This window comes from Pelobates fuscus, chromosome 7, assembly GCF_036172605.1.
Source record: "Pelobates fuscus isolate aPelFus1 chromosome 7, aPelFus1.pri, whole genome shotgun sequence".
Classification (NCBI taxonomy): domain Eukaryota; kingdom Metazoa; phylum Chordata; class Amphibia; order Anura; family Pelobatidae; genus Pelobates; species Pelobates fuscus.
The window spans coordinates 204657339-204682157 of NC_086323.1; the positions used below are offsets into that span (position 1 = coordinate 204657339).

General features: G+C 43.3%; 1 protein-coding gene across 1 annotated transcript; it reads left to right on the top strand.

Annotated features, from left to right (window-relative positions):
* The first annotated feature begins 1028 nt into the window (after positions 1–1028).
* Positions 1029–20073, top strand: LOC134568472 (oocyte zinc finger protein XlCOF7.1-like). The gene is made up of 2 exons (XM_063427082.1): positions 1029–1133; positions 18048–20073. Exon 2 carries the CDS (start codon positions 18117–18119, stop codon positions 19659–19661), a length of 1545 nt encoding a protein of 514 aa, XP_063283152.1. The 5' UTR covers positions 1029–1133; positions 18048–18116; the 3' UTR covers positions 19662–20073.
* The last annotated feature ends 4746 nt before the right edge of the window (positions 20074–24819 follow it).

A 24819-nucleotide genomic window follows, 5' to 3' on the forward strand; every position in this document is an offset into this window, starting at 1 on the left:
TATACAGAGCGACATGTTTATTATCAGCGTATAGATACTCCGTATTATTATACAGAGCGACATGTTTATTATCACTGTATAGATACTCAGTATTATTATACAGAGCGACATGTTTATCAGTGTATAGATACTCAGTATTATTATACAGAGCGACATGTTTATTATCAGTGTATAGATACTCAGTATTATTATACAGAGCCACATGTTTATTATCAGTGTATAGATACTCAGTATTATTATACAGAGCGACATGTTTATTATCAGTGTATAGATACGCAGTATTATTATACAGAGCAACATGTTTATTATCAGTGTATAGATACTCAGTATTATTATACAGAGCGACATGTTTATTATCAGCGTATAGATACTCCGTATTATTATACAGAGCATCAAGTTTATTATCAGTGTATAGATACGCAGTATTATTATACAGAGCAACATGTTTATTATCAGTGTATAGATACTCAGTATTATTATACAGAGCGACATGTTTATTATCAGCGTATAGATACTCAGTATTATTATACAGAGCGACATGTTTATTATCAGTGTATAGATACGCAGTATTATTATACAGAGCAACATGTTTATTATCAGTGTATAGATACTCAGTATTATTATACAGAGCGACATGTTTATTATCAGCGTATAGATACTCAGTATTATTATACAGAGCGGCTTGTTTATGATCAGCGTATAGATACTCAGTATTATTATACACAGCGCCATGTTTATTATAAGTGTATAGATACTCAGTATTATTATACAGAGCGACATGTTTATTATCAGCGTATAGATACTCAGTATTATTATACAGAGCGACATGTTTATTATCAGCGTATAGATACTCAGTATTATTTTACAGACTAGTGACTACATTATTATGTGGATACTGTGGTGTATACCAGCAGTAGGGGAGCTTTGCACAATGCACAGTTTGTCCCTAACCAGCTCATGTAGTGTGCAAGGCATGCTGGGATGGATACACCCCCTAGATTTGCTCTCTTCCCAGTGTGTGTATGGAGTTCGGCCATGTTGGGTGTATGTTACAGCAGGAATGTGTATATCAACAAAGGGATCGAACATAATATGTGACTTGTGATCAATAAATCCTGGCTGATTAATAGACGGTATGTTATTGTAAGTCAGCTATCATCAAACATAACAGGTACTCGGTATTATTATACAGAGCAACATGTTTATTATCAGCGTATAGATACTCAGTATTATTATACAGAGCGACATGTTTATTGTCAGCGTATAGATACTCAGTATTATTATACAGAGCGACATGTTTATTATCAGCGTATAGATACTCAGTATTATTATACAGAGTGACATGTTTATTATCAGTGTATAGATACTCAGTATTATTATACAGAGCGACATGTTTATTATCAGCGTATAGATACACAGTATCATTATACAGAGGGACATGTTTATTATCAGCGTATATATACTCAGTATTATACAGAGGGACATGTTTATTATCAGCGTATAGATACTCAGTATTATTATACAGAGCGACATGTTTATTATCAGCATATAGATACTCAGTATTATTATTCAGAGCGGCTTGTTTATGATCAGCGTATAGATACTCAGTATTATTATACAGAGCGACATGTTTATTATCCGTGTATAGATACTCACTATTATTATACAGAGCAACATGTTTATTATCCGTGTATAGATACTCAGTATTATTATACAGAGTGACATGTTTATTATCAGTGTATATGTGGCAGAAGCAGCCACAAGAGACTATTATTTACGATGTATTTGTCCTTAGCTCTATATGTCAATGCATATAATGTATGTTGTACCAGCATGTTAATGTAATCGTTTCCCGAGCCCAATATACTTACCCGGTTCGGGAACCGATTAAAAGTACCGAATGCCAGACCACCCTGCTGTGGTCGTGTGTCTCCTATTAAGAAAGAAACAATGTTACACATATCGTTATTGGGTTCGTGGGTGGCCGCCGTTCGCCTAACCTCCACGTGGCGGCGGCCATCTTAACTGCCGAACAGCGGTGTTTGGTCGTCGAGCGTCTGGAACTAAAATCGGACGCTCGACTAACCAGACACCGCTCAGACCTCCAGGATTGCCAAACCGTATGATTCAAACTGCCGAACGGCCCGCCGTTCGGTAGTTTGAATTCCCCAGACTAGGGGATTCATCCGAACGAAAGATTGGGGTCGGATGGCTGAGATGTTCGGCACTTTCTATTCAGTGAAGTAGACCGACTACAGGGCCAGAATCTATGGAGCTGTTTTCGGCCACTGTGTCCCTGCAGTCGGTCAAATCTTTAAATGTCTGTAACTCCCGAACCCCTGGTCTGATCTGGGTGAAATTTGAATATGTTACTCACCCAGAGCAGACCTACCAGGGGACCCCTCATTTGTCATCGTACCCCCCGTATTTAGGGGACATTCAGAAACTGGGGAAAACTCGGTTCCCACTAATGAATTTACCTGCTAATCTAAGGGGAGGAGAGGGAGGGGAGGTGATTGTGAGGTGATTGGTTGTTTTGAGTTACCTCCCTTGCATGGGAAAAAGCCATAAAAGAAATTGTGTGAATAAAGCTGACAGTTGACCTCCAAGCTATGTGTCGTCTAGTTCTTGGAGGGAAGGGATTGTGACTACGCTACCCGTTTGATACCTGTCTTGGATTGCTGTTCCTGTCTACCAGCGGAGCTACCTTGGATCATACCTCTACTCCGCTACAGTATAGATACTCAGTATTATTATACAGAGTGACATGTTTATTATCAATGTATAGATACTCAGTATTATTATACAGAGTGACATGTTTATTATCAGCGTATAGATACTCAGTATTATTATACACAGCGACATGTTTATTATAAGTGTATAGATACTCAGTATTATTATGATACCGGAGAAACTGACGGAAGCCAAGCACAGAGAGATGGACACAGGTTTCTTCAGGAAGGAAGAGATCTTTATTCGATTCACCGACCGGGACTCAGAGGGACTAATGTCACCAAAAACAGCTAAAATCTGAGTCCTGATCATACAGTGTAGGTCCCTTATATAGACCTATAGCTCCTCCTATAATCAGTTCCACCTACACCTACATGTAACCCAATCAACAGAATAAAGACTAACTTCCTGTTTGACCACTTGGCTTGCCCAGCACAATGGAGGAGGGGAATAATCTTATATCCTGTATTCCTGCACATGCTCCTTACACTACTGATTGTATCGTTGCCACGTGCAACCAACCGACCGATACATCAGCATATGCACGTGCACATACCACGTGGCAATCTCGGCCTACTAAATTTATTTTTACCGAGATTCCACCACAGTATGTCAGAAGTTAGCTGGGAGGGGGGTAGATGCATGCTGGACAAAACCCCTCCCTCAGCTGCAGATTTCACTTTTGTGTTTGGGGACAAAAGAACAAAGGTATTTAAGGTTTTTCCCATATCAGTAATAGCAAGTTGGTTGTGGCTAAAAATAATACCACTGTGGCAGGACCGCTGTCTGTCTTCGAATTGCCCTCTTCTATTTTCATAGCTTCCCAATTATAAAATGTGTATTTTCCCGTGTAGTTTTATTTTTAACTGTGTAATATGCCTTATGACCGCGAGGGGGCACTCCAGCACACGGAGCATGTGCGCCTCCCAAACAAGGACCACCCCGGTGCCCGTCAGAACGTTCAAACTTACAACATAGGTGTGAAACCGCAGGGGACGTAATTAACGCTCCCCTAGGTGGCCACCAGGTGGAGCATTCCCCAGGGTGACCACCGATCCCAAAGTGGAACGCTTCCCTTGCTGGGGTGTTTCACACCAGGACTCCAAGGATGGGTCCCTGATGTTGGTGAGGATATCTTCTGGGGTACTGGTGGTTCGGATCACCCTAACCTACTCCTACCGAGGGGGTGCGAGGCAACGCTCATAGCTGCCCAAAGAGCGCTCCCCCCCGGGGTCTAACTCAGTGTATGCAGCCGCTAGGGAGAGGCGTGAGCTCCGGGGGGACCCTGGGGCCGTGAGTTGGCTTCACAGCCGCAGAGTTCCGCTGACGGCCTGGAAGTCTGTGCTGACAAATGGGAGAAGGCGCTCTCATTCAAATTGGCTTTGCGCCATTCTCCTGATTGGTCGACACAAGGGAGCACTGATTAGTCGCTGCATGGTGCAGACGACCAATCAGAAAAAGAGTGCCTTCCAAATGGGGTTTCGCGCCCTTTCATCTGATTGGACAGCGAAACCCCTCTCCTCCCGAGCGCTGATTGGTGCAACCGATTTTCGACCCCTTTTTTCAGATTGGGCAGCGAATTTCCTCTCCTCCCCGAGCGCTGATTGGCACGATTTGGTTCACGCCCTTTCAGCAACTTCCTAGAGCTAATTTTGGGATAACAGAGCCTCGAGCCCCAAACTTTAGATGATGATTTCTCTGGCTCTGTACATCTGATAGTCTCGCTATTTGCAGGGATCCTAGCTAGGACCCAGGGCTAACCAGGTATGTATTTTTCATGTGTGTCCCCCATTCCTTTCCTGGGACTCAGAGCTCCTTATTGTTTCCCCATATGTTCAATGTGTTTTTACTGTTTGTAATATGTTTTAATGCAGGGCTCGACAAATCCCAGAAATGTCGCCCTGGGATTTGCCAGCTCTCTAGTTAGTGAGCTTTGACAGCGGGCGGCTGCCCGCGGGTACATGGAGGTGGCCGTGCGCCGGCGGAAGCACTGTGCAAGGCGCCCGCTGAAGCAGTACTCTCTTTGCAGTTGCTCTCTGCTCCCTCACGCTGTCTAATGTCGGGAGCTGGAATATGATGTCATTCCGGTCCTGGCATCATTACAGGGCACATGGGAGCAGAGAGGAGCTACAAACAGCTATTTCAGCTGCTGCCTGTTCTCAGTATTCTCTTTGCTCTCCACAAGTTTAAAGAGTAATCCAGACGTGGACCCCTTGCTCACAGTGCCTAGAGAGATATCAGCTATGCCTCACCGATGATGCCTAACAAGGCTGAAATGATCGTCTGGGGTTGCTGTGTCTCTTGTGCAGAGGGAACTTGCTGGCATTTTGGATCTGGACTGCCCGTATGGGTGGGACCAGTCTGTAGCGGATGGCATGGGGTTGTCCTCAAAGGTTGTGTTAAAAAAGCAATTTGTGTTTTTATTCTCATGTATAGATAAATTGTATGTACCATTCATATGATTGTTCGCTAGTTTTCATCCGTATTCCATACGAATGAAAACTACCGAACCATTAGACCACCCCAGAGAGAAGTGTGCACCTTATTAGGCTTTCACACTTCTCTAACCGCAAGTTAATTGGTGCAATCTTACGCACGAAAAAATCAGCGGTGTTTGGTCGTCGAGTGTCTGGAACTCAAATCGGACACTCAATTACCCAAACACCGCTAAGACCTCCAGAGCTCCGTAACTCCCGAACGGAGGGGCCAACCAGCCCCCCGTTCGGTTAATTAAAAGTACCGAACAAGGGTATTCATACGAATACCGATTTAATGGTGAATGACAAGAATTTCTGTGTATTTTATCTCCCGAACGGAGACCGACCGCAGGGCCAAAACACATGCCTTTTTCGGCTACTTTTCGGCTACCACCTTATGCTCGGTCGGTCAAGCTTTTAAAACTTATGTGGAGGCAGAGGAGGACATAGATGCATTCCTCCAAGATTTTGAGCGACTATGTGCACTACATAAGATTAGTCCAGAAGAGTGGGTACCCATTTTAGCAGGTCGGCTAACTGGGAGGGCAGCTGAGGCATACAGAACTGTACCAGACAAGGAAATTCAGAACTACCACTGGATAAAAAAAGGTTATTCTGGCCCATCACACCAGAGGCATACCGGAGGCGTTTCTGAGAGCTGAAAAAGAATGATGAGGAATCACATGTCGAATGGGCTTGCAGGCTGCACAGGGCCGCCCTCGGATGGGCACAGGCAAACAAGGCTCGGTCCATGGAGGACTTATTACAAATGTTGCTATTAGAACAATTTTATGATGGGATCCAGACAGATGTCCAGGAATGGGTAAGGGACCGCAATCCAACCTCCCTCACAGAGGCAGCTAAGAAAGCGGACGACTACCTGGATGCCCGCAGGCAACAAAAACCTGCACACACCAAAACAGTGATTCGACCCTTAGGGGGAAGCAGCCAACCCCCCAGCACAGCAACACCACCTCGACAACTAACTCCTTATCCACCAGCCGCTACACAACAGGGCCACCCAGTTCTCTGCAATTCACCCAGTGCCAGAGGTGGGGACACTACAAACAGGATTGTCCCCAACAAAGAGACCAGGTCCTCCTCCACCACCTCGAGCAGCAGCTCACTGCTATCAAACTGAGACACCAACTCCATATGGCTCGGCAATCCCTATCACTACCGTGGAACAATGGGAAGTGTTACATGAAGCGGATCCCCTCCAAGCGAATGCAGACAATCTTCAACATCATTGACAAACTGGCTACCTGGATGGGAAAGTGGTACAAGGGCTCCGCGACTCAGGGGCCACTATAACTCTGGTCAAAAGCCATCTCGTATCCGATCAAGCCAAGACCAGCCGAACTGTAACAGTCAGGGTAGCCGGGGGAGCAGTATACCGGCTACCTACAGCCCGGGTACATTTGTATTGGGGAGCAGGGTCTGGATATGTGAAAGTGGGGTTAATGCCACAATTGCCGGCGGAGGTTTTGCTGGGGAATGATCTGGGCAAACTCACCTCTGCTTTTGAGACCCAGGCACTAACAACCGGAGAAGCACACCCAGTGGTCACTTGACAACAGGCCCACACCCAGGACTACAACACACTCCCGGAGGTCCCTGCTTTAGAATGTCCCCTGGGCCCCCCCTACCGAATTTGCGGCCGAGGTGATCACTGACCCCACATTACAGGTCTACAGAGGCAAGGTCACCTCGGACCAACCTGGGGGGGAGGGCGAAAGATTTGTATGGGATAAACCGTTACTGTATAGGGAGTCTGACAAGCAGATAGCTGGGTCAGACCCGATAGTCATGAGGCAGCTAGTAGTACCACAACGGTACCGATCCGAATTACTCCGGATAGCGCACGATATTCCGCTATTTGGACATTAGGTGGTCAGTCGCACCCAGCACCGACTGACTCAAAGTTTCTTTTGGCTGGGAATCATCCAGGAAGTCCGCAGGTACTGCAGTACTTGTGATACTTGCCAACGGGTAGCAAAGAGGGGGGACCGGTGGAAGGCAAAACTGAACCCGCGACCCATAATTGAGGAACCATTCAGTAGGGTAGCTGTAGATTTAATATGCCCCCTTATGAGACACAACCCGTCTGGTAAAAAGTATATTTTAACGGTGGTAGACTATGCCACCAGATATCCAGAGGTGGTGGCCCTGACTAATATCCATGCAGAAACAGTGGCTGAGGCCCTGATGCAGATTTTCTCCAGGATGGAGTTACCCTGGGAGATCATCTCGGATCAGGGCACCCAGTTCACTGCGGAGGTCACCCAGCACCTCTGGAAATTCTGTTGCACCAAGCCTATAATCAGTGCTCCGTACCATCCCCAGACCAATGGGCTATGCGAACTGTTCAATGGAACATTGAAACAAATGCTCCAAACCTTCGCAGAAACCCATAGGGACTGGGAGCGATTCCTGCCCCCTCTCCTCTTTGCTTACCGGGAGGTGCCTGTAACGGAACCGCTGGCACCCTGACCGGGTACCTTGCATTGATGGATGCTCCTAGTGCTTTCCGAGGACTCCAAGCACCCCGACAGACACCATAACCACTGTAGACTCCCACGAACCACCGCAGCTTGGTTGGGGTCTCGCCGTCTCCACCCACTCTGGACCCAAGACCAGGATCCAGCTTCCAGTAGGTCAACCTCTCCGAATTCCAGAGAACAGGAACAGGAACCAGGTCTTAGCAGAGCTTAGTGATTATACCCTGGGGAGTATAGTGATTATAGCAATCCCCGGAATGTAGTTCTCCAATCCCCCAAACATGAGCCGAAACTTCATCCAGGGGTTAAAAAGTTAGCTGGAGGTCCCTTTATGACCGACCGCAAGCACATTTTCCTGCCCAAAACAGTTCCATAGATTTGGGCTGTGCGGTCGGTCTATTTCAGCCTGTAAAAATGACTAAGTCCCATCGCCGAATGGGACTTGGTCTCTGCGGCTGCAAAATCATTGTGAGAGAAGGTAAGGCTCAGCGGTGTTCGCGGAACTGTATAGCCGATTTCAGTTCCATGAATTTGGCTCCACACACCACTGACCGCATTGAATGAAAAAAGATGGCCGCTGCCATGTGTTGGTTTGCACGAACTGCGGCCACCCAGCGTTCGGCAATTTACCTACAGCAGGCTCCCAGCCTGGGAGGTAAATTGCCTGCACACTTCCACTTCTGGGTGGTCCGCCTGTGCAGTGAGTGGCTCGGTAAGCCCCAATTACTGAACCATAAGGGAAAAAGACATTTAAAGTTATTTCCAAAGACTGGGGACCGTCTTAAAGGGGCAGTGTCCCAAACAAGTCTGGGGACACTGGGAACACAGTCTTAAAGGGCCCTTGTCCTGGGGACACACATTTAAAGGGGCATTGTCACACAGTCTCTATGTCCCCAGACGGTTCTTAAAGGGCCAGCATGTTCCAATACAAGTCCATAAGCCACAATGTAGTTCTTAAAGGGCCAGCAGCAGCACAATATAAATCCATTAGCCCAAATGTTTGAAAAGGGCCATAGTCATGAGGCAGGAGGCTGGCAATCAACAACCAGGAGCAAAGGGCAGCTTGTCACCAAAAAATCCAGTGACAAGTCATTTTGTCACAGTGCTGCAGGAATCGACCGGGTTTTCCCCATTTTAATTATTATTTGGGAGGAGAGTAAGAGGACCCCTTGACCTGATGGGGCTGTCTTCAAAGGTTGTGTTAAAAAAGCAATTTTTGTGTTTATTCTCATGTATAGATAAATTGTATGTAGCATTCGTATGATTAGTCGCTAGCTTTCATCCGTATTCCATACGAATGAAAACTACCGAACCATCAGACCACCCCAGAGAGAAGTGTGCACCTTATTAGGCTTTCACACTTCTCTAACCGCAAGTTAATTGGTGCAATCGGTACTTTGTGTATGTATCTGGGTGGCCGCCGTTCGGCATACGAACACGTGGTGGCGGCCATCTTACGCACGAAAAACTCAGCGGTGTTTGGTCGTCGAGTGTCTGGAACTCAAATCGGACACTCAATTACCCGAACACAGCTGAGACCTCCAGAGCTCCTTAACTCCTGAATGGAGGGGCCAACCAGCCCCTCGTTCTGTGAATTAAAAGTACAGAACAAGGGTATTCATACGAATACCGATTTAATGGTGGATGACAAGAATTTCTGTGTATTTTATCTCCCGAACGGAGACCGACCGCAGGGCCAAAACACATGGAGCCCTTTTTGGCTGCCACTTTATGCGCGTCGGTCAAATTGTCTCTTCCACCTAACTCTCAAATCTCTGGTCCGATCTGTCCGATCTGTGTGAATTTTGAATATGTTGGTCACCCAGATCAGGGCTACCAGGGGGTGACAGTTAGATAATTGTACCTGACTGTTTTGGTTTACATACAGAAACCAGGTAAAACTGTATCATGTATAAGTGGATTATGTGTCACACTGAGGGGAGGAGATGTATGGGAGGTAACTGTAGAGGTAATTGTACTATTGGCTACTGTACCAATTAATGTGAATCCCTCCCTTGCATGGGAGAAACCTTTAAAAGGAGTTTGTGTGATTAAAAGTTCAGTTCTGCTCCTGCTGTGTGTCGTCCAGTCATTGGGATTGATGTTGGGATATTATTGGATTGTCTCGCCTGCTGGAATTATTGCCTTATGGATTTTTAATACTTGTTCCTGAGCCTTACTGGGATCTTAAGTGGAGATAACCTGTGTAATAGCAGCTCTCTGCTACACAGTCTATATTTCATAGAGTTTCTCTCTGTAATGGCACAAGATGAGCTAAAACCAGCTTGAGATCTGAGCGGGGGCCCACCGAAGGGCAGGCTCTTTCAGCTGCTGCCCGTCCTCAGTATTCTCTTGCGCCCCATTTTTTGTTCTCCACAAGTTTAAAGGGTAATCCAGACGTGGACCCCTTGCTCACAGTGCCTAGAGAGATTTCAGCTATGCCTCACTGATGATGCCTAACAAGGCTGAAATGATCGTCTTAGGTTGCTGTGTCTCTCGTGCAGAGGGAACTTGCTGGCATTTTGGATCTGGACTTCCCATATGGAGGAGGGTATCGAGAAGTTGCTCCCACTGACTGGATCACAATATTCGCCAGGAAACTAACATGGAGGGTGTCGAAAGCCTACCAGGACGTACCCGAAGAGCCACTCTGGGAGTAGCCCTTTGTGAAGAGTGCTGCTGGCCAGGTATGCCGTCAATCCGGAGGCATACCGCTGAAAATTGTAGATTATACTAGTTTTAGTGCAACTATAATCTTAAAGGAACACTATAGTCACCTAAATTACTTTAGCTAAATAAAGCCGTTTTAGTGTATAGATCATTCCCCTGCAAGTTCACTGCTCAATTCACTGTTTTATTTAGGAGTTAAATCACTTTGTTTCTGTTTATGCAGCCCTAGCCACACCTCCCCTGGCTATGATTGACAGAGCCTGCATGAAAACAAAACTGGTTTCACTTTCAAACAGATGTAATTTACCTTAAATAATTGTATCTCAATCTCTAAATTGAACTTTAATCACATACAGGAGGCTCTCACAGGGCCTAGCAAGCTATTAACTTAGCAGGGGATAAGAAAAAGGTTTATGGTTGCATTACTTTTTTCTGATTGGTTGTTTTTTCTGTGCTGCTGTGGAGTTCTAGTAAAGAGAGACTTAAGCAAAAATGAAACCTCCTGTCATGTTATAAAATTCAGGAGGACCAAGAAAGGGGAAAAGAACTCCCAGAGCTAACCAGAACTGCATGAACTCCCAGCAGGCAAATTTCCCTGAAGAGATCCTTGTGGCGGGACCGCTGCCTAATTGTGAATTGCCCTTTTTTCTATGTGTGGATGTGCCCTCCTGGAATATGTGTTCCCCCTTTGTAATTTTCCCGCACCACCCTGATACCCCATTTAGAATGTTTAGTTAGAATGTTCACACCTCACTAATGAGGGAACAAGCGGCGCATGCTTTCCCTGGGTGGCCACCGTTTCGTATCACTGAACGCCCACCAAAGGGATCATTCATCTCCCGAACCGGCCTGCACGCACTGCCTTCGATTCCTGGGTCGAGGATCACTCTACCTGCTCCTAACGGTTTGCGCCCTTTCAGCCTATTGAAGTTTGAATTTGCCAGACTAAACCAAGCAACTCCCTGTGTGACGAAAGCAATTTCACCACTGGTTTTTGGAGAGGACTACTTGCCAGCCTTTTACCCTGTGACTATGGTCCCTTTAATTTATTTTGGCTGAGAGACCCTAATTGTGCCTATTGGGACTTTAAACATTTGGTTCTTCGAACTCCCGAGCATCTTGTTCATATGGACTAAACTGCGAATAGACTTCAGGGGGTCCTACCTGCGAATGCTTTGGAACTATTTTCGGAATTAAAACCTTGTGGTTCCTGGTTGGTCCTCCAGCTGCACTTTTATTGAACAGTTTTGGGCACGAAATCCTGGGGTCATCTGGGCAAAAATATGACTTGCATAACATTTCTGAACCCCTTACTTGATCTGGGTGATGTTAGGATATGTTGTTCACCCAGATCAGGGCTATCAGGGGATGTAAGATGTATGGGGATATGTTGTGTTTTGGGGCACTTATGGTACTTTATATAAATGTGTGTTTTTTTTTCTGCTTAGCGTTAATTGAGTTAGTCCAGGCATAGGCAACGTTTGGCACTGCAGATGTTTTGGACTACACCTCCCATGATGCTTTACCAGCATTATGTGTGTAAGAGCATTATGGGGGATGTAGTCCACAACATCTGGAATGCCGAAGGTTGCCTATCCTTGAATTAGTCCATTGTCTTTGTTCATTGTATCACAGGCAGAGGGGAAGGATTGTGTACACTGTAGGGCAGTGTCTGAATATTAAACCTCTGTTTTTATTGATTTGTATGTTTTGTAATCGGTGCCCAACTAGGTCCACCTTTCGGGGATGTACAGAGTCACGATCACCCGCTCTGTACATCTGATCGCCCTGCATTTTGCAGGGATCCCAGGTGGGACCCGGAGGTTTAACCCTGTATTCCTTTCCAGTCCCGGGATGCCGAGCCCCAAAGTCCTCCCCCGTATTTAATGTGTATTCATGTGTGTCCCTGTGTCCTGTTAGTATCTCCCAGAGTGGGATATGGTTATTTGTCACCCAGCCAGCCCCCTCCTGCCTGGGATTGTGCTGTGCTCAATGGAGACTCCCTGCGGGGTTCTGTGCTTAAAAAGCTGTGTACCCAAATAAAGATTGTCAAAGGTTGTATCCTGGAACTGTGTGCCGTCCAGTTACTGGGGAAATGGGTCTGACCTATTATTAGTAAAAGGGAGTAACCATCCTGGTTACCCAGGTCCTGCTACAATCCTCCAGCTGTTTATGGTGGAGCACTTTTATAACGGACTCCCAGCCATAGTACAGGAATGGGTGAGAGACCGGTAACCTAAGACTTTAACTGAGGCAGCCCAGCGGGCTCACTAGTATGCCCAATGCCCCACTACTTCTCTCAGCCATTGACCACCCCTGCGCCCGGCAGCCCCAACCTTCCCACGAAACCCACCAGATATCAGGCAGCCCCCTCGTACCCACCGATCCCCAGTGAAGACACCTGGCCCGTCCTTCATGAAGTGGACCCCCTCCAAGCTGCCAATAACAGGGCTCATCACAGGCAGCCAGTTCAGGGGCTACGGGACTCCGGCCCACCCTGTCTCTGGTACAAAGCCAACTCGTCACAGAGGCCGAGGAGAACAGCGGAACAGTCGCTGTCCAGGTAGCTGGGAAAGCTTACTACATGCCCACGTCCAACTCGACTGAGGCAACTGCGACAAGAATGTGGAGGTTGGGCTCATGGATGAACTACCCACAGACGTACTACTCTGCAACATCCTGGGTATCATCACCTCCACCTATGTGCACCCCCAGACTCCGGAGGAGACCTACCCCGTGATGACCAGGCAGCAGGCGCACACCAGATGGCACGGATCACACTCTGAGGCTTAGGTAGGAACACGTACCCCTTCCATTACCCCTACACCCCGCAGCCCGGCAAGCACCCCGTGTCCGTCCCCATAGACCCATTCACCATAGGCACCCCTGCTTCTCGACCCCGTGCCCAGTTGTCTTCCCCTTGCCCTGGGAAAACCCCGGTGAATTTGGGAGGGCGGTAGCCTCTAACCCTTCCCTCCAGGCATATAGGGAAATGGCTGCCACTGGCCAGGTGGGGAAGAAAGGTAAAACGTTTATCTGGGAGGGGGGTTCTGTTCTCCTTGGAACATAGCAGAAAAAGGAAAGTCATGGACATCGCCTACTACCCCCAAGCAGTTGGTGGCACCCAAGAAATATTGGAATGAGCTGCTGAAGATAGTTCATGATATCCCCCTGGCAGGGCATTTGGGAAGAGGCATACTTGGCATCGGCTCACCAAAACTCTTTCTGGACGGGCATCTCTAAGGATCTGAGTCGGTATTGCCATTCCTGTGATGTCTGCCAGCGAGTGGGAAAGTGGGGCGATCGGCACAAGGCCAAGCTCCAGCATCTCCCCATCATCGAAGAACCCTTCGGCAGAGTATGGGTGGGATCAGTCTGATATGTTTGAGATGTTCTCTCTGTAATGGCACAAGATGAGCTAAAACCAGCTTGAGATCTGAGCGGGGACCCACTGAAGGGCAGGCTATTTCAGCTGCTGCTCGTTCTCAGAATACTCTTGCGCCCATTTTTTTTGCCCTTTCATACAATATGTATTGCAGCGCTGTGTAATCTATCACAGTGATCCTGGCTGTGTGGGATAGTTGTGGATCTCCTAATTTTGCCAGCTCTGTAAGTTATTTCTCTGTATTTTAGATTATGGATATCTCCGTAGCCTACCCCGATCTGTGTATTGTATAGGTGTCATTATATTGTGCACAGCTCTGTGTTTTGTGTGGGTATTTTTTTCTTGTGCCCAGGTCTGGGTACTGTGTGTAATTCTTCTTAGCTCTGTTTTTGGTATGGTTCTCTCTGTATTGTAATTTGCTCTCTGTATTTTACAGAGATCTTTATGTTGTGAGTAGAATGCAGCTTTATTGAACTCATGACACCTATTTATACACAGAAATCTTGATTCACACACCATTGGGTCCTCCATGCTATGCATTGGCCCTGGCGCCACTCACTCTTGGGTCTTGATTGCATATTTCCCAGCTAACCAAATAGACTCCCTGCTGTGCCTTTACAAACAGAGACATCTCTTCAAAATCCCATTTCCCTGGACAGTACACTCACACATTCTAAATCCCTGAATAGCTCATCTCCGAGCGCTCATACTGTCCAAAAAGCGTCCTGATCGGGGAATGCATGCCTGAGATAAAGCTTGATAAAGTATTATCAGGTCGTGTCCATTCTCCTATCCAGCTCAGAATTCAAGCCCAATGCTCGTTAGTCCAGGTTTCACAAAAGAGGGTTCCTGGGGCATAAATTAAAGCATTTCCTACATGTTATACATCACTAGATAGCTCTTCACAGAGTGCCCATGCTGTGCAAAAAGCACCCTGACTGGTGGTCAGGGGACCGAAAGATACCCAATCAAAGATTCACCTGTTCACAGCACATTACAAATCTGGCAATCCATTCCAAAGCGGTTCAGAGTATCTCCCGGTCAGGCGCTTGATTCATAGAATGGATCCAAGCAATCCCCAAAGATCTCCAATTACCTCAGGGAGACATGATAAGCATCCAGCAGGATCTCCATACTGCCTTGGAACAGTAATAATAGCCTTTTTTAGTCCATGATGGAATGAGGTTCTGAGACACCCGCCATCTTACAACTTTACAAGCCGCCACTGCTCTCTGTTCTCAGTATCCTCTTGCAACCTCTTTCTTTATCTCATCAATCCTAATACACACTCTTATCTTGGCAATAGTGTTAGAGGAATTCCCTTGTTGACATCTAAACCTTCAGTTGTTTGAATCTGCATGGATTTGGGGTAGTGCGCAGGTTCTATATTAAATGTTCTGAGGCTGATCACTATTATAGTCATTGCTGACAGTAGTGGGAGTTTGAGCACAGGGCTTAACTTGTTTGTTTGGTTTGTTGGGGTACTATATTGAGTTCTATAGTCATTGCTGGTGCCCAGGAGTAGTAGGAATTTAGTGCATGGCTTAATTATGTGATTAGGCAGAAAGAGGCTAAGCAAGTTATAAGAGCTTCCAAATCACACACACAAGAGAAAATAGCACAGTCAGTAGAAAAAAAGGGGACAAAACATTTTTAGATACATAAATGAGAAAAGGAAAGTAAAACAAGGATTAGTTAGATCAAAAACAAAAAAGGAAGGTATGTAGAAGAGGATAAGGGTCTAGCTGACTGCCTCAATGAATATTTGTGTTCAGTATTTACACATGAAAATGAAGGAAAGGGGCCTTAGTTAGGAAAAAGGACAAATGAGTCATTTGTTACATGTGACTTTACAGAGGAAGAGGTTCTATTTAAACTGTCAAAAGTAAAGACAAATAAGTCAATGGGACCTGATGGAATACACCCAAAGTTATTAAAAGAGCTTAGTGGTGTACTAGTAAAACCATTAACAGGTTTACTTAACCAATCATTGTTAACAGGAGTAGTCCCAGATGATTGGAAGTTAAGGAATGTTGTGCCCATTCACTAGAAAGGTAGTAGGGAGGAGTCTGGCAACTATAGTCCAGGAAGCCTTACTTTAGTAGTGGGGAAAGTAATGGAAACCATGTTAAAGGATAGGATTGTTGAACATCTAAAAACATGGATTTCAAGATCAGAGACAACATGGGTTTACTTCAGGGAGATCATGCCAAACTAATCTTATTGATTTTTTTGATTGGGTAACTAAAATTATAGATCAGGGTGGTGCAGTAGACATTGCTTACCTAGATTTAATTAAGGCTTACCTAGATTTAATTAAGGCTTTTGACACTGTTGCACATAGAAGACTTATCAATAAACTGCAATATTTAAGTTTGGATTCCAATATTGTTGAATGGGTAAGGCAGTGGCTGAGTGACAGGCAACAGAGGGTTGTAGTCAATGGAGTATATTCGAAGCTTGGGCTTGTCACCAGTGGGGTACCTCAGGGATCTGTACTTGGACCCACTCTCTTTAATATTTTTATTAGTGATATTGCAGAAGGTCTTGATGGTAAGGTATGTATTTTTGATGATGATGAAACTAAGATCTGTAACAGGGTTGATGTTCAAGGAGCGATAAGCCAAATGGCAAATGATTTAGGTAAACTAGAAAAATGGTCAGGCCTGCGGCAGCTGCCATTTAATGTGGATAAGTGCAAGATAATGCATCTTGGACGTAAAAACCCAAGGGCAGAGTACAATTTTTTTTATAGAGTCCTAATCTCAACATCTGAGGAAAGGGATTTAGGAGTGATTATTTCTGATGACTTAAAGGTAGGCAGATAATGTAATAGCAGCAGGAAATGCTCGCAGAATGCTTGGTTGTATAGGGAGAGGTATTAGCAGTAGAAAGAGGCAAGTGCTCATGCCATTGTACAGAACACTGGTGAGACCTCACTTGGAGTATTGTACGCAGTACTGGAGACCGGATCTTCAGAAGGATATTGATACTTTAGAGAGAGTTCAGAAAAGGGCTACTAAACTGGTTCATGGATTGCAGGATAAAACTTACAAGGAAAGGTTAAAGGAACTTAACATGTATAGCTTGGAGGAAAGACGAGACAGGGGAGATATGATAGAAAAATTTAAATGCATAAAAGGGAATCAACACAGTAAAGGAGGAGACAATATTTAAAAGAAGAAAAACTACCACAACAAGAGGACATAGTCTTAAATTAGAGGGACAAAGGTTTAAAAATATCTGGAAGTGTTATGTTACTGAGAGGGTTGTGGATGCATGGAATCGCCTTCCAGCTGAAGTGGTAGAGGTAAACACAGTAAAAGCGTTTAAGCATGCGTGGGATATGCATAAGGCTATCCTAACTATAAGATAAAGCCAGGGACTAATGAAAATATTTAAAAAAATAAAATAAAAAAAAATTGGGCAGACTTGATGGGCCGAATGGTTCTTATCTGCTGTCACATTCTATGTTTCTATGTATTTGCTTGTGTATTACACAGCCATGTTAGAGTGTTGTTGCCTGGTTTATTAAACCAACAATTGGTTCAAACATATAAATACCAATAACACATAAAGTTACAAAAAACAGGCAAAAAATGAATAATAAACAGTAATAGTTTACCAAAGTTCTTACAAGCCTAATAGGGCAGAAACACGAATCCAAAATAACCCCCCAATATTTTGGCAGCACCTGGCTGCCTAACATTTAAAGTGGATTATTGTTATTTATATGTTTGACCCAATTGTTGGTTTAATAAACCAGGTTAGATATTACTTGTGGTTTCTGGTGTGCATACTCTTTCTTATCTAACTATTGTTTATATTGGAATTTGAGGGAGTACCAGTGAGGAATATCACCCTGGTTGTTATAGTTTTCATTAACAGATAGTTTCTCCATACCTTATTCATTGTATGACAGTGTTGTTGCCCAACACATGTGTACCCTTTGAAGGGTTAATAAGTGTGAAGGGGTTTATAAAAATCCTCTCTTTCTTAATAGAAATTTCTTTTTCATTTTAGCTGAAAGCAGCAAGGGGATTTACCTTGACGTGGCAGGTGAGTTTATACTTGAATGACCATTTGAGTGATGCTTAAAAAAACCTACAGCTATTTAAATGTGGAAAAGGATTTGGGATACGGCCGAGCCTGTCGAGATATGTTTGATGTTTCATAGTCTTATTTCTGATGTTTCATGAAACTATAGTCTGTTTTTCTAGGTATGGTGAACAATAATTTATAGACCGATTTTGATTAACTCCCACTGCATTTCTCTTTCAGGTGTTTACATCAGCAGAAGTAAGAAGTTCTGAAGGACGTGACAAGAACAGAACTACACTAAGCAAAACTATGGAGAGATCTTTTAATATAAAGACCAAGGATTCCAACTCTCCAAACTCAAGCAATCTCTCAGAATCCTATATGTCTACAAAGGATATAGTAAACATAAACTCAAATTCTTTTGCATGTATTGAATGTGGTAAATATTTTGTCGCTAAAGCAGACCTTGTTTCACATCAGAGAGTGCACACAGGGGGGAAACCTTTCTTATGTTCTGAATGTGGGAAATGTTTCAGTCAGCACTCAGGTCTTGTCACACATCAAAAAACTCACACAGGAGAGAAAACTTTGTCATGTACTGAATGTGGGAAATGTTTTTTCATTAAAGCAACACTTGTTGCACATCTGAGAACTCACACAGGATTAAAACCATTCTCATGTTTTGAATGTGGGAAATGTTTTGTCACTAAGGGAGAGCTTGTTAGACACCAGATAACCCACACTGGAGAGAAACCATTCTACTGTTCAGAATGTGGGAAATGTTTTGGCCTGTACACAAACCTTGTTCGCCATCAGAGAACTCACACCAAAGAGAAACCTTTCTCATGCTCTCACTGTGGTAAGTGTTTTGACACTGAAAAACGTCTTGTTACACATCGGAGAACTCACAAAGGATTAAAACCATTCTCATGTTCTGAATGTGGGAAATGTTTTGTCCGTAAAGAAGAGCTTGTAAGACATTGGAGAACTCACACTGGAGAGAAACCTTTCTCCTGTTCTGAATGTGGTAAATGTTTCTTTAGTAAAGGAGAGCTTGTTAGACATCGGAGAACTCACACTGGAGAGAAACTGTTCTCCTGTTCAGAATGTTTGAAATGCTTTAATTGGCACTCATATCTTGTTAAACATTACAGAATCCATACAGGAGAGAAACATTTCTCATGTACTGAATGTGGGAAAATGTTTATCACTAAACCAGAGCTTGAATCACATCAGAGAACACACACAGGAGTAAAACCATTCTCATGCTCTGCATGTGGTAAGTGTTTTGACACTAAAACACGCCTTGTTCGCCATGAGAGTACTCACACAGGAGTGAAACCTTTTTCATGCTCTGAATGTGGAAAATGTTTTAGTCTGAACACAAACCTTATTCGCCATCAGAGAACTCACACAGGAGCGAAACCCTTTGCATGCTCTGAATGTGGGAAATGTTATCGCTTTCAGTCAAATCTTGTTACTCATCAGAGATCTCATACCGGCGAGAAACCTTTCTCATGTATTGAATGTGGGAAAATGTTTGTTACTAAAGCAGAGCTTGTTTCACATCAGAGAACACACACAGGAGAGAAACCGTTCTCGTGCTCTGAATGTGGGAAATGTTTTAACCATCGCTCACATCTTGTTACACATCAGAGAACTCACACAGGTGAGAAACCTTTCTCATGCACTGAATGTGGAAAATGTTTTAGTCTGAATGCAAACCTTGTTCGCCATCAGAGAACTCATACAGGAGAGAAACCATTTGCATGCTCTGAATGTGGGAAATGTTATCGCTTTCAGTCAAATCTTGTTACACATCAGAGAACTCACACAGGAGAGAAAGCTTTCTAATGTACTGAATGGAAAATGTTTTGTCACAAAAGCAAGACTTGTTACACAATAGAGAACTAACACGGGAGATAAACCATTTTCATGTTTCATATCTGAAAAGAGACATGCAACCATCAAGTTCAGCCTTTTTCATTATTGTTTCTGATGTTGATCCTAAAGATGGCAAAATCCCCAGTCGGAAGTGCTTCCAATTTAGCATCAAACAAGAAAATAATTCCTTCTTAAACCCAGAATGGCAGTCAGATATATCCTTGATTCAAGAAGCTATTACCCTACCAAATAAAAATATATCCCTGTATATTATTATTTTTGCAAGTATTTATCTAATTCATGTTTAAACATCTGTATAGACTCTGACTAAACCTATTCAGGCAGAGAATTCCGCATCCTTATTTGTTTTACTGTATAAAACCCTTTTCTCTGTGACAAAATCTCCCTTCTTTCTTGTGTCCTATGTATAGTCCTGTTTATGAATAGATTTCCAGACAATGATGTACCAAAGCTACCTGTATCCTAGCTGGGTACCTCTGCCAAGGTCCGCTTCCTAGCTCGAATAGGAGAAAAACATCAGCGTTTCTGCCCCAGTCGCCATGACTTGACTGCGGTCCTCCTGGAGCCTGTCCTGGAAAAGAAAAGAGGACTAGCTCTATTACCTCCCAGGGACTGCACGACACACAGTCTTAAGAGCTCTAGTCCTTACAAGGAATTCCCGCAGAATCCTCCACGAACTGGAACAAGGTGCTAAGTAGTGATTATAGCCCTTCCCCGCCTAGTAACTAGATGTTTAACGCATCCAAACACAGCCATTTTAAACACAGATCCCAGCAGGAATCTCCATTGTATTCCACACAAGTCCCTCCCAGGAATCTCTAGACCTGGGAGATAATTGTTTGGCAGGACCACTGTCTAACTGTGAATTGCCCTGTTTTATATGTGTGGATGTGCCCTCCTAGAATGTGTGTTCCCCTTTTTACTATTCCTCTTTCTGTAATTTTGACTATAAAATCCTGCAATATACCTTTCAACCACGCGGTGGCACTGAACCTAGAACGTTTACTTAGAATGTTCGCACCTCACTAGTGAGGTGTGACAACTACAGATAGCAGGGGGATGAGTGGCGCGTATCTCCCCTGGGTGGCCACCAGTTCGTATCACCAAACTTCCACCACGGGGAGCGTTTGTCTCCCGAACCATGCCAGACCACCCTGATATTTCAGTTAGAATGTTCACATCTTGCTAACGAGATGTGAAAGCCGCAGACCACAAGGGAACGAGCGGCGCGTGCTTCCCCTGGGTGGCCATCGGTTCGTATCACCAAACGCCCACCAGGGGGAGCATCCATCTCCCGAACCTTCCTGCGTACACTGTCTTCAATGCCGGTATCAGGGATCATCCTACATGTTCCTAACGGAGATACAATCACTATTACTCTCAAACCTGGAAGCTACGAGGCTAGGCTCGTGACTACCCAGGTGAACACTCTCTCCGGTGGATACCTGAATGTGGGTGTCCACAGGAGAGAGGGACGCGTGCCAGCAGGGAGTGCCTGGGGCTGTGAGTTGGTCTGATTGCCACAGGGTTCCCGCTGGCCGCATGGAAGTCCTTGCTGACCAATGGGAGAAGGATCGCCCATTTAAACTGGGTTTGCGCCATTCTCCTGGTTGGTCGGCGTGAGTAAAGCGCTGATTGGTCACCGCAGAGAGCAGATTGGCGTGCTTTGGTTCACAACCTTCCAGCTGATTGGTTGTTGCTTGGTTTAGGTGCAAAGTTTGAATTCTCCAGACTAAACCAAGCAACACAATGGAAGTAATTTCAGTGGTGTACAGAGCCTTGAGCCCCATACTTTGGTGCTGATAACTCCGGTTCTGTACATCTGTACGGCCCACTTTTTGCAGGGATCCCAGGTGGGACCCCGAGTTTTAACCCTGTAACCCCTTCCCATCCCGGGGTGACGAGCCCCAAAGTTCACCCCTGTATGCAATGTGTACCCATGCGTATTCCTGTGTCTTGTTAGTATCTCCCAAAGCAGGAGATGGTTATCTGTTCCCCAGCCCAGTCCTGTATGAATTTGTGTTGTGTTTAGTGATGTCCCGAACGGTTCGCAGGCGAATAGTTCCTGGCGAACATAGCATGTTCGCCACGGTGGGCGGACATATGCGATGTTCGGTCCGCCCCCTATTCTTTATCATTGAGTAAACTTTGACCCTGTACCTCACAGTCAGCAGACACATTCCAGCCAATCAGCAGCAGATCCTCCTTCCCAGACCCTCCCACCTCCTGGACAGCATCCATTTTAGATTCATTCAGAAGCTGCGTTGTATTAACGCCACGACAGAGTGTACATTGGCATTTTAGTGAAACAATATTCACTAAATGCCAAACATTATTACATAGGGGAATATTCACTAAATGCCAAACATTGTTATATAGGGGAATATTCACTAAATACCAAACATTGTTATACAGGGGAATATTCACTAAATGCCAAACATTGTTATATAGGGGAATATTCACTAAATGCCAAACATGGTTACATAGGGGAATATTCACTAAATGCCAAACATTGTTATACAGGGGAATATTCACTAAATGCCAAACATTGTTATATAGGGGAATATTTACTAAATGCCAAACATTGTTATATAGGGGAATATTCACTAAATACCAAACATTGTTATATAGGGGAATATTCACTAAATGCCAAACATTGTTATATAGGGGAATATTCACTAAATGCCAAACATTGTTATATAGGGGAATATTCACTAAATGCCAAACATTGTTATATAGGGGAATATTTACTAAATGCCAAACATTGTTATATAGGGGAATATTCACTAAATGCCAAACATTGTTATACAGGGGAATATTCACTAAATGCCAAACATTGTTATACAGGGGAATATTCACTAAATACCAAACATTGTTATATAGGGGAATATTCACAAAATACCAAACATTATTACATAGGATAATATTAACTAAATGCCAAACATTGTTATATAGGGGAATATTCACTAAATGGCAAAGATTGTTACATAGGGGAATATTCACTAAATACCAAACATTGTTATACAGGGGGATATTCACTAAATGCCAAACATTGTTATATAGGGGAATATTCACTAAATGCCAAACATTGTTATACAGGGGAATATTCACTAAATACCAAACATTGTTATATAGGGGAATATTCACAAAATACCAAACATTATTACATAGGATAATATTAACTAAATGCCAAACATTGTTATATAGGGGAATATTCACTAAATACCAAACATTGTTATACAGGAGAATATTCACTAAATACCAAACATTGTTATACAGGGGGATATTCACTAAATGCCAAACATTGTTATATAGGGGAATATTCACTAAATGCCAAACATTGTTATACAGGGGAATATTCACTAAATGCCAAACATTGTTATACAGGGGAATATTCACTAAATGCCAAACATTGTTATATAGGGGAATATTCACTAAATGCCAAACATTGTTATATAGGGGCATATTCACTAAATGCCAAACATTGTTATACAGGGGAATATTCACTAAATACCAAACATTGTTATACAGGGGAATATTCACTAAATGCCAAACATTGTTACACAGGGGAATATTCACTAAATACCAAACATTGTTATATAGGGGAATATTCACTAAATGCCAAACATTGTTATACAGGGGGATATTCACTAAATACCAAACATTGTTATACAGGGGAATATTCACTAAATGCCAAACATTGTTACATAGGGGAATATTCACTAAATGCCAAACATTGTTATATAGGGGAATATTCACTAAATACCAAACATTGTTATATAGGGGAATATTCACTAAATGCCAAACATTGTTATATAGGGGAATATTCACTAAATGCCAAACATTGTTATACAGGGGAATATTCACTAAATACCAAACATTGTTATATAGGGGAATATTCACTAAATGCCAAACATTGTTATACAGGGGAATATTCACTAAATACCAAACATTGTTATATAGGGGAATATTCACTAAATGGCAAAGATTGTTACATAGGGGAATATTCACTAAATGCCAAACATTGTTATATAGGGGAATATTCACTAAATGCCAAACATTGTTATACAGGGGGATATTCACTAAATACCAAACATTGTTATACAGGGGAATATTCACTAAATGGCAAACATTGTTATACAGGGGAATATCCACTAAATACCAAACATTGTTATACAGGGGAATATTCACTAAATACCAAACATTGTTATATAGGGGAATATTCACTAAATGCCAAACATTGTTATATAGGGGAATATTCACTAAATGCCAAACATTGTTATACAGGGGAATATTCACTAAATACCAAACATTGTTAGACAGGGGAATATTCACTAAATACCAAACATTGTTATACAGGGGAATATTCACTAAATGCCAAACATTGTTAGACAGGGGAATATTCACTAAATACCAAACATTGTTATATAGGGGAATATTCACTAAATACCAAACATTGTTATATAGGGGAATATTCACTAAATACCAAACATTGTTATACAGGGGAATATTCACTAAATACCAAACATTGTTATACAGGGGAATATTCACTAAATACCAAACATTGTTATATAGGGGAATATTCACTAAATGCCAAACATTGTTATACAGGGGGATATTCACTAAATACCAAACATTGTTATACAGGGGAATATTCACTAAATGCCAAACATTGTTACATAGGGGAATATTCACTAAATGCCAAACATTGTTATATACGGGAATATTCACTAAATACCAAACATTGTTATATAGGGGAATATTCACTAAATACCAAACATTGTTATACAGGGGAATATTCACTAAATACCAAACATTGTTATATAGGGGAATATTCACTAAACACCAAACATTGTTAGACAGGGGAATATTCACTAAATACCAATCATTGTTATATAGGGGAATATTCACTAAATGCCAAACATTGTTAGACAGGGGAATATTCACTAAATACCAAACATTGTTATATAGGGGAATATTCACTAAATACCAAACATTGTTATATAGGGGAATATTCACTAAATACCAAACATTGTTATACAGGGGAATATTCACTAAATACCAAACATTGTTATACAGGGGAATATTCACTAAATGCCAAACATTG

Excerpts from the sequence above, each read along its gene's own strand:
- LOC134568472 (XM_063427082.1), top strand. The coding sequence starts at position 18,117 with ATGGAGAGATCTTTTAATATAAAGACCAAGGATTCCAACTCTCCAAAC.